The sequence below is a fragment of the Hirundo rustica genome, chromosome 1 (genome assembly GCF_015227805.2).
Source record: "Hirundo rustica isolate bHirRus1 chromosome 1, bHirRus1.pri.v3, whole genome shotgun sequence".
Lineage (NCBI taxonomy): Eukaryota > Metazoa > Chordata > Aves > Passeriformes > Hirundinidae > Hirundo > Hirundo rustica.
Window position 1 is genome coordinate 103,495,427 of NC_053450.1, and position 14,496 is coordinate 103,509,922.

At 38.9% G+C, this 14,496-nt stretch overlaps 1 protein-coding gene across 10 annotated transcripts in view; it reads left to right on the forward strand.

Moving 5' to 3' along the window:
* HECW1 (HECT, C2 and WW domain containing E3 ubiquitin protein ligase 1) overlaps positions 1–14,496 on the forward strand; it is a 260,766-nt gene that overhangs the window by 197,582 nt on the left and 48,688 nt on the right. For all 10 annotated transcript variants that reach the window (XM_040074231.1, XM_040073981.1, XM_040074379.1 and 7 more), the window contains 3 exons: positions 4,119–4,269; positions 8,809–8,939; positions 11,562–11,683. In XM_040074231.1, coding sequence (XP_039930165.1) covers positions 4,119–4,269; positions 8,809–8,939; positions 11,562–11,683 — 404 coding nt within the window. The remainder of the gene's footprint in view (positions 1–4,118; positions 4,270–8,808; positions 8,940–11,561; positions 11,684–14,496) is intronic.

Here is a 14,496-nt window from a genome sequence, read left to right on the forward strand (position 1 = left end):
GGGTACATTCCCTATTAGATGACTTAATGATAGCACACTAACACCAGCTCAGGTAAACAGAATATGCTGTGAATCTATTCCATATTCCTCCATCACCAATTTAATAAATTTTTCCTCTTTCTTATAGTTATCCTCAAAAGGCAAGTATTTCCAACTTTGGTTTTCTCAAGTACTTTCACAACAGGGTGTAAGGACACGAAATGCAATATGTGATGGTAAAGTACAGAAGTGATATCCCTTTGTAGGATTTTATTTCAGCATTAGCATATAACACCATTTTTACAATAAAGGCTGACACCCTGGGCTTAAAGATATTCATCTTAATAGGAATAGATGTACTAAGTTAATTTTGAGTGGGAAGAAAGTTGAATCGAATAATTTCACTTAGGAAACTGGTTCCCAAAAACTCTCCATGGAATTTTACAGTAATTTCAAAATTAAAACCATAGCCTTAATCTAGAAATTTTTCTTCTCCTTTTTCAGTATCACTATCTCAGTGCCTTTAATAACTCCTAATCCTAGATAAATTGTTCTTCAGCCCTGTGAAAGGAAAAAACTTTATATTTTAAACCCAAATTATATGATCAAAGCTTTCTTACTTCTCACGTGCAGTGTTAGCTTTCGTATATAAGCAGAGGTGAAGATAATCTGCCAGTGCTGAAAGTTCAGGGTTGACTGATTTTATTTAGGTCATGGAGAATCTTCTGGACAGTCCTCTTTCTCTTTTAAATAGATTTCTGAATAGCTTGATTTCATCATAACCCCAGAACGGCTGGTCTCAGGGAGGAAATTTAATTTCGGACAGGTTTTTTGGGAAAATTAAGTAGAACAGATCCATTATTTATGTAGGAGTTTCATAATGACCAGTCTGAATGCTAAGTCTGGTGCGAGATTAACAGAAGATTTGCAGTGTTTGTACAGCCTCATGACGGCATTGCCAGTCACTCCTTATTATGCCTATGTTTGGAAACCCTACAGAACTGAAGCCAAGAAAAATACATGTTCCCACTTCAGAGCTGCTCTTTGCCAAAGGTGTGGCTGAGCTTGGAGAGGAAAAGACAATGTATTTTTTTGCCCTAATGGTCCTGCCAGAAAAAGTTGCATCTTCTGATATAAATCAGGGCAGTTTCAGAGGCTGCTGTGAAATATGACTTGGCTGATGGAGAGGGATCACTGGGGAACAGAACTACTACTGTCACATTCCTAGCCCATGCTCCAGCATGCTCTTACTGTGAAGATTAGATAGAAGTTAGTCTTTGTAGTAGTCACAATCTTATTTTACATGGAAAATTTAACAAAAGACCCTGAGGAAATTTGGCTGCTTCCTAGATCGCCTTTGCCCCTGAAGTAGCATGAAGGGATTTGAGCACAGCTTGGAAGCAGAGTTCTGCCTGTCTGTACACCTGTCAGTCTGTTTGTCTCACTGTGCAGATATCCATCCATCTGTCCATAAATCTGGTATCATTCAGGCAGCTTCAGTGACTTACAGGCTGTCTTATGGGAAGGTAGGAGGTACACCTGCTAGCTGTGTACAGCTAAAGTTGTGCCTGCCACCCTCTGACAGCCTTCCCAGGTGACCAAAAGAGGAGTTACTCAGCTGACTAGAAATGCTATTGCAAGGAGCATGAGACACACAGTTTCTAATATTTTAGCGTGCCAGTGTCAGCCCATGGTTTCAAGTGGACATACCCATAAAGCAGTGAATAAAGCAACACTCACTGGCAGGTGTAGTTCGTGTCTGTACATACTGCAGCTGTATGTCTAACACATCCAACAGAGACGGCCTTCCTGAAGTATAATCCACTCTGACCTGATGTTTTCACTGTGATCTTCAAGTTCTGGACAAACTTCCTTACTCCTAAGTTTACAAACATCATGCTTAGAAGCCTAGGAACTCTTAAGCTGTATTTAATTAGACAGTGCAAAATAGCCAGTCAAGCTGGTAGTGCACAGGGATGGATTATAAAACCTTATTTGACTGTGTAACTGGATATATTTATTCCTACTAAGTGTCCATCAGCAGGTTTTAGACCAATATGACCAACTGCTATCTTCTGTAGGCTGTCTAGAGCATGGTTCTACAGCACTGCCTACAAGCTTCTAATTCTCTGTCAATCTGCATCATTCTTAACGTGTTATGAGGTACAACAACAGTGTGGAGTGAAGGCTAGGATTTTTCCTTTCCCAGAAAACAGCACGGAAAATTAAGATATTCATGATGTTGAGCTGGCTCATCTTATCTTTGATCTGGTCAAGGTTATTTCCTTGAGGATACTGCAGATAATGCATAGCTCCAGAAGGGCCTTTCCCCACCCACAGTGATACACCTGCCATCAGTGCCAGCTTGCTCAGCAAGGCTCTGGCCTTTGACCCGCCTTATGTGTCAGTCGGATTTACCTTAATGTGCATATGTTGTATTTGATGTGCTTTTTTCACTGTCTTATGTTTTAGACATGGCTTTCATAAAGCTGTGATCTTGTTCTTGAAACAGCTACCACATACTTGGGAAACTTTACCTGGAGGAGGAAGAGAGAGTCCTCTCCTCAAATAATGTAGTGGTTTTCACAGTGAGAGATGCTGCATGTGTACCCATGGTGTGACTATAGGGTTTGTGTCTTAAAGGACTGTGGTACTTGTAGTCAGCTCTGAAAGAAGCAATGCATGTGCTTATGGCCCTTCTTGTCTTGGAGTCTTACAGAAGATTTCACCAAGGACTCCCAGCACCCATCTTTTGAGGTCTGTGGGATTCAGCTGTCAGGGGCAGCTAGCCATGGACTTCAGACAGCCTACACTTGTCTGGGGTCAAATATGGGAAGTGGATTTAGCCGGGGGCAGCATTCAAAGGATGGGAAGAGGTACTGAGGGATAGGTTTCCAGATATAGTAGGAAGAGGTGCAACTTCTGGCCTGCTCTTAGAGAATAGGAAATTAAATACATAAAGTATGAAATTCAGATGGTCCTGAATTTAATCATAGAAAACCATAGGAGGAGTGAACTCGTCAGGGAAGATGGTATCCTAGTAAGAATATGGGAATATGAGGAAGTGTTTGCTCTCAAAGGTAATCACCATATGTGGGTTTCTGTGTGAATGCGAGTGAGCTTTGCATCTAAACTCGTGTAGAAGGTATATGCATGTATTTACATAGTTATGTCATCAGCTGATGGGTCATGTGGGAATATGAAACTAGCAAGCCTAATTTATTCCACTTCTCCATGCATTCCAACCAGTTTGATATGTGGCTTTGCTAGCTAGCTAGCTCACTTCTGAATTTCTTCTGTTACAAACACTACTTTTTTGTCAACATTACCATTTTCCACAAGCTATCATGTACCAAACAATTTTTAGTTTTCAATGATGGGACAACATAAACAGTAGCAGAAAACAATAATGATGGAAGGCTCAATATTATTCTGCAAACTTTCAATCTAGTTTGCATTCACAAGAGCAATAGTCTGTTTAGAGAGATTTCTAAAGGTATGTCCAAGGAGTCTGTGATAAGTTTTCAGTGAAGCCTTTAATTGCTCTATGGTATCCTTTGAAGCCATTTTGCAAAAAGGAGAAAAGTGAAACATGTTTGTTCTGAAATATAACAAAAAAAGAAAGCATGGGATTTGCGTATTAGCTCAGGTGTAATCTTCTTGTAAGGGTTGGTTCTTTGTGGCTACTCCAACCTGCAGTGAATCCAGCCAAGCAGTATCACTAATTGAAAAATAACTTCATCCTTTTAAAAATATAGCCCCTATGTGACGCTAGTTTTTCATGGGCTGTGGTAATGAACTACATGGCCTACCTTCGTGCTGTATACAAAATGTTTCTGTATATGCATATACTACATATATGTATATATAGACATGCAAATAATATATATACACACTTGAATGTGTACTTTGAATATAAACACATGATATGTATTGCATGTAGGCTATACATATATGTGTGCATGTGTATATATATATGTGTGTGTGTGTGTGTATATATATATATATAAAAATAGTATTTCCTATGTGTATATACCCTGTCTCTGTATGTGTGTGTGTCTGTATATACCTCCCACATGCAGGTTTTCTGGAAGGTATCACACTGACAGCATCACCCCTTCCTTTTTTTCCAACCCTAGATTGGGAAGCTCGGATAGACAGCCACGGGAGAGTTTTCTACGTGGATCATGTCAACCGCACCACCACATGGCAGCGGCCCACAGCCGCAGCAACTCCAGACGGGATCCACAGGTCAGGCTCCATCCAGCAAATGGAGCAGCTGAACCGCCGGTGAGCATTTGCACCTGAATTCCTTTGACATCTGTGTTCTCCTTTATTCCACGCTGCTCCAGTAGCTCCCTTCCTTCTCCAGTGCACCACATTGACTCCCGCCTTGTCGAAGTTCTTGACTCTCCTGCAGCTCTCTTCCAGCCTCCTGGTGTGCCTGCTGTGGGTGTCTCCTGCTCAAATCCGCCCACAAGAAAAGTGCTGTTGGGTGAATGATGGTGCAAAACGTTTCTAACAGCCATAAGAGGCTTTCAGAAAACTTTTCTGAAATAACTGCTAGAAGGAAAAGGAGTATTCTTCCAAAACAAGGAGTCACTTTTGCTACTTAACTGTAGGAGTGGTATTGATGGGTCGGCGCCTAGTGCTGTGCTGCAAAGCTTTTTGGATCTGACTGCTACTCAAATTGCTGTCATATCTGTATGGCACTTCTACCCTAGCTAATTAGGCCTGTTGAAAGGTCTGTCTCCTTTTCCAAAGCAGAGCCCTGCTTAATAGGACTGTGCACATTTCTAGAGGTAGACAGGTCTGCTTAGTGTTGCATTGGGCCCTGTAAATCTGTCAGTTCTGAGCTGGCTGAGATACCTCTTAATGCCATTTATATTTTAGCTTTTTTTGACTAGTCCACACATTGATTTGTTTATCATTTTCTCCTCATGCTTGCTTTTTAGATTGAATTTAAGAGGAAAGGAAAAAAAAATGAACAGTTGGTCAAAAATCTTCCATTTTTTGCTTAAAAAGAGGGTTTGTAGTTTCTTTTTAATTCTCTGCTTACTATAATGATGCCATTTCTAGAAAAGGATGAGCAAGACTGAAATTATATTTTAATTATAGCACGTAAAATGCCACAAAAGTTTTTTTGCCTTTTCTTCTATGCTAAGAGAAAGATCTGCAGCTGAGAGAAGGATTCAGAGTTTAAAAGTGCCCTTTTCAGAGTACTTTGAATAGTTTGGGATCTGCTGTGCCCTGGATGAGGCAGTCTGGGAGAACTGCGCCAACTTAAACTGACACCATCAACACATTCTCAAAGCGTTATCAATTTTTTACCAGAATTCATTATTTTGAGTGGTATTTCATAGCATGTGTAATGTCTTGCAGGAATAGGAGAACCTGCTTGCTATTTGTTTTTATTATAGGTTTGCACAAAAAGCCTCAAGCTGCCATGTTAATTAAAAAAAAAAAAACAAAAAACACTAAAGAAAGTGAATTTTAATGTAGATTCTTTCAAGGGATTTCCATGGCTTATCTGCCATTTAGCATTGGTCTTCAAGAGGGACTTTAGCCATGTCAAAGCTCAGACTAATTGGCTGCCATTTAAGGAAGTTATCTGCCACAGAAACCAGAAAGCTGTTGTGGAGATACATCAGAATTTCTCGGGTTTTTTGAGGTTGAACTCATGTAAGTGCAGAGCAACCGTGAAAGGAATAAGCGCTTATAAGAGTGATTTACCATTCTGTTAGCTAATCATTAAACCAGCTAATACAGCAGAAACTGAAGGGTAGGCATTGTCTTTGTGACCTCCTTCCCTCCTACTATTCAGTGTTTTCGTGTAGGTTGTCTGACTTGGCTATTACTTGATTATCACTGGTTTGGGCTGGGAATTGAGAGTTAGTAAGATTGATATTCTTTGAATCTCTCCATTTTTAGTATTCGTATATCCAGTCACAAAGGGAGAAGTATAGAGAGTTTCCAGCAGTGGCAAATCTCTACTTAGGCAAGTTCCATTGGAGACTTTGCAGTTTATTAAACATGAAATGTCATGGCTTCTTAGGACTAAGGAAAAAAACTAGTGATTCTCTCCTCTCTGCCAAGAAGCTCTATTGATTTGAGAAGTTGAATACAATGATCTCCTTTTGTTACCTGTGAACTTTTCCTAAGATTCTAATAAAAGGGATTAATACTGAATCTCCAGAGCATTTGCCCAATGGCAAGTAATTTCTGTAGTTTTAACCTGGCTGTTATATTTTTTTAAATTATTCTAGTCGTAAATCTAATTTCACATATGTCATGTCCCCACATTTCAGGAATGTCAGGAAAGCTACTTTTCGTTAGTTATTATCAATACTGTGAAGGATTGAACTTTGTTTTAAGCCTTCATTTCAGAAATACTGTTTTGTTGTGTTTCAAACTCAATGATTTGAAATGTTTTTCAGCAAACACACCTGAGAATCATTTTAGGTGAGGCAACATCAAAAATAGACCTTGCTGACAGAATTAACAGCAGCCTGAACTTTTGCTCTAACCTCAAACAAAATTTGGACTCAACATCACTCTGCAGTTTAAAAAAGCTTAGTGACTTTTCTTTTAAACAAATTTACTTTTTTTTGGCTTCCTGGTTTAATTTGTGGAAGGGAATGGAAAGACCAAAATATTACAAGGAAGCTTGGTATTTCCAGCCCAGCCAAAACCACAAAGCTTTGGAAATTCAGCTTGAAAAAAAAACCCCATAGCTGTGATTAAACCTAGTTCTGCTTTCCTTCTGTGCTTCAAGCTTCCCTTTAGCTGTATGAGCCACTTGAGGATACAGGGAATGCAAAACTGGAATCCAGGTGTTGGGCAAACACCAAAGAGACATCCATACTCCTAATTTTAAAGTCTCTTGCTCATTTTCTGCAGCACTACCTGACTTGCTTACTTGTTGGCCAAGCAGATAACAGCCCTTGTTGTTCAAGCTCTGTTGAAAGGATACTTTGCAGCGTATGTGTGTCTAGACTTGTCTTTGCACTAGTTTGAACGATAACGATCAACATAAGAAATTACAACCACCATGGTTAGGACAGCCACAGCATGGTATTTCTTAAGCTCCATTTCTTTGACAAATCACTTTAAAGGGAGACTGAAGTTTCCAGAGGCATTCCCATAACTTTAGCACTTTCAGTGTTTTCTCCAATTACTTTGGCATTTTTTGGTATTTATATAACATGATTTTATAGTATTGAGATGCAAAAGAAATGCATAGCCTTTTGTTGTCATACAGCTGGTGTTGCTCTTTGAGGTTTGCCAGTGGGGATTTTCTACCATCTAATTAAATTGAAGGTACAGGGTTTTTCTATATGTGTGCTTATATCCCTTGATTATATGAACTTGGGGGGTTTTGTGGTTGGTTTTTCTTTTCCTTTCCATTGCATGTGGGTGTTGTAAAACTACTCCAGTACTGGAATGGAAAGTTCATTCAGTTGCCTGCAGTCAAGTGAATAAAGCTGTAAAATGTAGGTCTGAAACAGAAAGTTTAAAACTAGTAAATTCATGCTGTTACAAAACCTGCTATCAGAATTTCCTTGTAAAGATGAATGTTTTCTTAAACTATCAAAATATACACTAAATGTAGCTTAAAATGACTTTGAGTACTAGAAGGGGACACATAGCATCGTAAAAGTCTAGTATAAATCTATTAAAACTTTGATTATTTATTCCTAATTATCTCCAGCCCTTTCACCTAAGGTTGGGTTGCAGTGAGCTACTGGAGATGATGTCTTTTGAGACATCAAAAAGCTAAACCCTAACTCTTGTCTTTAATGATCCTGTGTCACTTTGAGGAACTTACTCATAACTAACTTCTAATTTGGAATAAAGTGTGCATTAACAAATAAAGAGAGAGAAAGTAAAGAAAATCTGTAAGTCAGAGCTTGAGCTGAGGAAAGAAAAGAGTGTAAGTCGGAAAAATGAGACAAACAATGCTGGATCAGATTAAAAGCAGGCAGTAAAGCCATCATGTTTCAAATACACATGGAAATGCCATGAAGAAAGGATTAAAAATATTGGGATGGAATAAAAGCTAATTAAAATAATTAGGAGAGTCTGTTTTCTAGCTTTGCATTTCTTTCTCTTTCTAGTTCTTTCTTTCTCCTTACACTTTCTTTTTCTTTTCCTTCTCTCTCTCTTTGTATAAAATGGATTTATAATGCACATAAGACATATTCATAATTTGGCAGTAGAACCAAAGAAAACATGTTCACCGATTCATTTGTCACTATAAGTAACCAAGTTAAGGAGAATTTGATTTCTGTAATGTGAATACAAAACACTCCAAGCTATTTGTTATTCATCAGGTAAAGTATTTAGGATCGGGCTGCTTTACCTTTTCAGGGTTGCATCTAGTAATTTAGCAAGAAAGACTGAAGGTTACTCAGCACATCACAGGGTTGATCCTTACTTCATTGTTTGTGCTTCTATAAGGCTAAATGAGAGGAGGAACCATGATCCACCTCTAGTTTTAGGTTCCAGGTGTCCAGATGTTTTAAATGGAAGCCTTGAACTAGCAGCACATAGTCTAAATATGTGTCTAAAGTCTGAGTATTCCTGACTTGGCACCCTCTGTGGCTATTTGTTAGTCACTGAAAAATGCGAAGTTTGCGGGGTACTGGTTGGCCCAAGGGTGAGCTGCTGCACCAGCTGCAGAAGAGTCAGCTGTGCTCTTACTCTGTTGTACACTGAAGATAGAAATACTGGAATCATTCAGAAACAGTGCTGATTGTTAAGGTAGAAAGCAACAGAAAGCACCTCTGTTAACTAAATCTTGTTGATCCTTTCTATGAATGTATCTAGGTACCAAAACATCCAGCGAACCATCGCGACAGAGAGGACTGAAGATGATGCCGTGGTAAACAACAGGGTGGAGAGAGTTCCCACTGGGGGAGGAAGTGACTCTGAGGCAGAGCCTTCCCAGCCAAGCCCAGGTATGGGGCGAAAAGCTTCTGAGTGGCATGTTCAATGCCATTCAGTTCGGGGGAAATCTGCATTTCCAAGGGAGACTGGAATTTTATTATACCAGGTTGCAAAACTTAATTAAAAAAAAAAAAAAAAAAAAAAAGACCTGAAGATACAGTTGAAGCTACAAGTACAAAGGATACAACAGTTTCAGTTCTTTAACAACTACTAAGACAGACAGAGATTTTTACCTTAGTAAAAGGCCATTTGCAACTAAAATAGAAGAGGCATTTTGCAACTACTCGGTGAATACTATTCACCGAGTAGTTGCAAAAATAGTGCTGTTTTATTTTTGTGGCTGTGTGATTTTTAGCTTGGCGCATTTGCAGTTTATTTTCTCTAGGCCTGGCTTCTGCACTGCCCCATTTGCCCATGTGATTGCGCCTACAGTGGCCCTGGCATCATGTATGAACTACTAGTGGTTTGTAAGGTGTGGTTTTGTGATAGCTGTGACCTGACCTAAGTGTGGGCTGTCACCAAAGAAGTCACAGGTCTTTTCATTCACCGCTAATTTATGTGATGGGACCCCAGACCAGAGTGGAGAACTGAACTGCCTGAAACATAACCTGGCTTCTTGTCCTTGTCATTTATAGCCAGATTGGGTCTTTCATCTGGGTTGTTAGATAAGGAGACAAGAATGAGTGTCATTACAAAGCAGAAGAGGAAAATGTGTACCCAAGGCAGGGTGGGATGGCAGAGGTCTCTTCTACTCTTTTTGGTGGTAGTCACACTCCTACCAAAAATGTTTTCTCAAAACATTTGGGAAACCATAATCTTGAGTTAAGGTTGTTTCAAGCAGGAAGTATCAGCAATCAGTCTAGTGCCCACTATGCAGCTTGAAGCCATGCAAAAATAACTCCGTGCTTTGTTAGCACCAACAAAATGGTTGGCCAGTTCTCTTCCTTTGGATCACTCCTACCTCCACCTAACTTTCTGTTCTGTATTGTCTGCCATGAGTAAATCCAACTTCTTTCTATCCTTTTGCCATCCCTCTGTAAATGGATTGGTAATGGGAAAGAACCAACACAGTATCTGCTTGAATTTTCTTAGTTTTCCACGTTGAATAGGAAAAATTACATAGAGAAATAATAAACTTTTTAAACAAGTTTAGAAAAATATTCAATTTAGTTCGTTTTGATCCATTAGGTGTTTTTAGCTTGAAAATCAATTTTGGCCAAGGATGTTTAACATTTGATGCTAAAGTTCCGTTGCCATCATTTGTATTAAAGGGAGACTTCTACCTACAGTGGATCTTATAAGAAGATCCCAGTTCTCTATGTTAGACAAGTGGAAATGAGGTACACATTGTATTATTAGTATTTATAATTAATGTAGCCATTACTTGTAATACATATAATCATTTGGTATTGTAGACAATAAAATAGTAATTTAATAGGAGTTGCCACCACTAAGTATTTAGTTCAGTTTAGTATTTAATATACACTCTTTTGTTTTAAACCCAAAGAGCTAATGAGCATGATAAATGGTACCGTAAGTTATTAGGAAATGGGTTTTTGCTAGAGATAATTGCTTTGCTTTTAGAAGAAAATATCAATATTGTATAAAATTCCAAGAATTAGAAGATCAATGATGGTGTAAACACATTAGGGAAAGAAAAAGCTGCAGTATTATGCATTTGTTATTTGTCTTTTAATTTAAATGAAAAATGTCAGAAGGAATACAATTAAGGCACATTTATCCAGGTTCTAAGCCAGTATAAATCAATTTAACTCCAGAAACTGATCCATTCTGCAGTTTTAAATGGATGAAATAATATGATGTGTGCAGCAGGAAGAAAAAAGAAGTTATAACTGATTTTAAAAAGAGGAAAAAAAAGAAAAAAAAAAGTATAATTGTATTTATTATGTTGATGATATCTGCTTCCAATTTTTTTGGACTGCAAATGAAATGTGGATTTATTTGAAAATTCCAGATCACCAAAGCCATAATTCCATGGTAGGAAGAATTTTTCTGGTAGCTAAAGAGCATCAGGAGTTCTGCCTCTACAGAATTACATTCTCAAAGCTCAGTTCTGCTTCTGTTTTTTATTAATTGATACAAATTAAAAATAAAATCCAGTTGCATCTGGGGTTTTTTTTGTTTTTTGGGTTTTTTTACCATTCAATTCCCCAAAGCCTTGGACTTAACAAAAACAGTGCAGTTAAAGTAAAGGGTAATGCTGGATTGGGAGATCAGATTTCTCTAAAATTAGCTGTGGTGGAAACCAGAATGGACCTGGGTGACTGAACCAAACCATCAGCTGGTGAAAACCACTGTGGTCACATTATATTTAGGGACAGCAGCAGACTTGACACAAGAGTTTCATAAGCTACAGTTCAGGAAACCATCCAGCTCCTGCACTGCTGTGGTAAACACTGCATCACTAACCATAAGGTTATCCATCAGTTTGCCAGCAGGCTTGTCTTGGGAATACCAAGGTAGGTACATTGGGCAGGTGATGGGTTTTTTAATACCATCACTTCCATCACTTTTGCAGCTGTTTCTGAGAGGTTAAATAATAGACCATGCTTGCCACTATATTAATAAGATTCTGTGGCTTGGTTTTTGTTTTTTTTTTTTTTTTTGTCCAGAGATTAGGAGGGAAGGTTCCCTTTCTCCTGTGAATTCTCAAAAAATCACCTTGTTGCTGCAGTCACCAGCTGTGAAGTTCATCACCAATCCCGAGTTCTTCACTGTGCTGCATGCAAACTATGTGAGTAATCATGCTTTCTCTCTCACACAACTGATTTTTGAGTCCCAGACCTTCAGGGAGAATGCACAGTGAATCTGAATTGTGTGACTTGGGGCTCAGTTGTCCTTTCTGAGCGCCAGACCAGCTCCTTTCTGAGCACCAGGTTCGGAACACTACAGCCAGGCTACTCCAAGGAGGCTCTTGCTGGGATTCTGCCTCAAATGAGAAATTCCACGGTACAGAGAAGCTCATAAATGTTATCCTTCCAGAACAAGCAGGAACCCTTGGTCAGCTTGGTTGATTCTGTTGTCTGTTTCTACAGGCAGTGAAGTTATTGCCTTTTGATCCAACATCCTGATATGTCATCCAAGTCTTAGGGAAACAGAGGGAAAAAAAATCAACTCTTGCAATTTGTGTTCCCAAAAATGAGGCAGGTATAACTGAGTGAAAGAAACACTGACTTGTGTCAGTGTAGCTATTTTGGGAAAAGGACAAAGGAAAACAAATTTTCAAAATTCAAAAAACTTTTTTTTTTCCCATTAGCGCAGTAAAACCACACATTTTCTTGCAAACCTGGAGGGGAGTAGAAAAAAATGTATCAGGAGGATGCAGATAGGGAAGTCCCACAAGGAGATGCAGTCCTAGTTTGCCATATATGGAATGTAGTTCAACAAGGCATCTAAACATGACTTCTGACTATTTGAAAAGTCATCCATTTCTGGGTAGGAATGACCTTCCTTTTCAAAAGGAAAAGAAAGTAAACACCTTGAGAATTGCCTCAGCACTGCCTTTTAGCTAACTGCAGACATCAGTTTTGGCTGTGGCACTTTGTGAGTTGAAGCCAGCCATCCATCTCCAAGCATCTTCCAGAGATTATCACCCATGAGATCCTGACAAGGAAAGGATCTATTAATTCATCTGATGTTCCCTGAACTAGGTTATGGAGTGCAGAAAATTTCTTCGGTTGGCATTGATGATTTATAGCTGGGAACAATGTAATTTTTGACCAGCATAGTAGTTGGAAAAATGAGTAACTGATTCCATAGTTGTGTAAAAAACAGCTCACAAGAGACTAAATCCCAATTTTATTAGTCACTGAAATTAAAAAAAAAGCAGGAAGAGGCCTTCAGTTTTACCTTATAAACTTGTCTCTAATGTGAGAACCAGAATAATCTATTAAAACATCTGTCAAATGGTCATACAGATATGACTTTTACAGGAATAATGGCCCACATAACTTTTGCCTTAATACGAGTGTAATATTTTAACCACAAGCCCCTATTAAAATTTCAAGCTATTAATTATGCCAGTGAAGGACTGGAAAATATTATTCAGCAGTTAGGACTAAAAGGGAAAGGCTTTCATTTTTCAGGTATTTTATTTCCATGAAGAGATTAAAACTACATTGCACTCCTTGCTTCCCTAATGCAGCTTAGAAATATTCAAGACCGTCATTGATCATACATTAGATCAAAATACAACTTTTGTTATGTAGTAGGCTGGGATCTTAAAAATCTGTGACCATGAAGCTTTCCCGGGTTATAAGCAGGTCATATCTTCAGGGCAGAGATGATATCTCTGTGATTTCATAACATTTACCACTCCTTCCCATAATTAGGGACCCTAATGTGCTACAGGGAGTGTTCTCAGTGGTGTCACCACAATAAAACCTTACATAATAAAATTATACCTGTAGATGTTTTATTGTATTATAGTGGTTAAAATGCACTAAACATGCACAGAAATTGAGAATTCAAAGCTCTTGGGTCAGATTCTCTGGACATACTCCACGTCTGCACATTGGAGCTCACTTCACTGAAGACAGGAGTCCTCCAGTGATCCTTTATTACCCTGATGGGTTATTCAATCCTTTGGGCTGACCAGCAAACCGAGACACTAATTTTCTCTCTAGTGAAAGGCTCAGGAGATTTTTGTGAAGTTTTCGACTCTCTCTTGAGGAGCTTTTTCCCTGAATTGAAGGATTCAAAGAGTAGCCTGTGAATGGGCCTGTGTGTTGCCAGCACAAGTATTATTTTGTGGTGCCCTATCACTAAACACCCTGTAACAACAAATACAGTTCAATGGGCCCCTATTCTGCAATCAGATCAGTTCATTCCCTTGAGCTGCCTCAGGCCACATTCCCCTAATAGGTGCTTTATTGGCCACTGTGAGATACAGCTCACTGTCTGAGGAGTGCCATTCATTAGACTCATCGAAGTGTCTCCATCTGACAAGCTTTGTAGTCAACACAGAAACAAATGCTCCGTTCCAGGAAACAATTAATGTCTTCCAAAAACAGACAATTAAAAAGTATCTGCTCCTGTCCTGTGGCTGTATAGTAGTCCTGTGGTTACCATAAAAAAGGTAGCAAGCTCACATGGAGACATCTGCAATGGGGTCCTCTTAAGTTCAGGAGTCCTATCATGCTCATCTTGATTTCAGTTATAGCAAAAATAGATGTTCACAGCTGTCTTTGCATCTCTCTGACACTGCCCAGGCACACAATCAGTATTTCTGTCAACCAATACAAGCAACAAAAGGGGCAACTACATGCACCTTGAGTGTGTGATGTTTCAGCTGACCATTTTTGAAGTGCATTAAAAAGGCAGTTCTCGCACAAGCTAACTGTGCTCTAATGTGTGTGTTGTTTCCCTTTCCAGACTGTATTTCTTAATTCTGCATTTGTGTGTAAAGTAGTCATTCAAATCAAAACAATGAGATGGAAGTGTTTCTTGATTCTAACAGGATTTCTTCCAGTTCTTTGGGCATATGGCCCATGAAATAACCAAATATGTTTTGACATTGGAACTGGGTTTCTTCCCTTCTGTTATCCA